This window comes from Opisthorchis viverrini (assembly GCF_000715545.1).
Source record: "Opisthorchis viverrini unplaced genomic scaffold opera_v5_1224, whole genome shotgun sequence".
Taxonomy (NCBI): domain Eukaryota; kingdom Metazoa; phylum Platyhelminthes; class Trematoda; order Opisthorchiida; family Opisthorchiidae; genus Opisthorchis; species Opisthorchis viverrini.
The window spans coordinates 2,974-3,434 of NW_008753060.1; the positions used below are offsets into that span (position 1 = coordinate 2,974).

Below are 461 nucleotides of genomic sequence, written 5' to 3' on the forward strand. Positions count from 1 at the left end.
TGTGTCACCCATTAGAGCTTGACTCTTCAGTGAATTATGAGCATTTTCCACGAACCGACTGCCTTTTTTCGTGAGGAGATTTGGTGGACATGGTCAGATAGAATGTAACACAACTGCTTTGTCCACTGGCTATTTCGTACGTATACCTTCTTCAACCAGGCACTGACGTCCATTGTTTGCTTGCGCCTCTTTTGTTGGCAGGACGTCAATGAAGAATGGTTGGCTGACAAGGCGCGGTTTTCCTATGACGGCCTCAATCGGCAACGTCTAGTGACCCCAATGATCCGCTCCAAATCGGATGGAAAACTGCACAGTGCAACGTGGGAAGACGCACTCATCAACATTGGCGAGCGGATCCTGTCTCTCGCCTCCACTGATCCTTCAAGTCAACAGCCTGACATAAAACCGGACTGCATCGGGGCTGTGGTTGGTCAGTTTGCTGATGTGGAAGCGTTAACCAC

General features: G+C 49.7%; 1 protein-coding gene across 1 annotated transcript in view; it reads left to right on the plus strand.

The window, feature by feature from the left end:
• Positions 1-201: 201 nt before the first annotated feature.
• T265_15831 (hypothetical protein) overlaps positions 202-461 on the plus strand; it is a gene marked incomplete at both ends in the record, with an annotated part of 1,608 nt that continues 1,348 nt past the window's right edge. The window contains one exon of the mRNA XM_009179212.1: positions 202-452. Within this exon, the coding sequence (XP_009177476.1) occupies positions 280-452 (173 nt within the window). The remainder of the gene's footprint in view (positions 453-461) is intronic.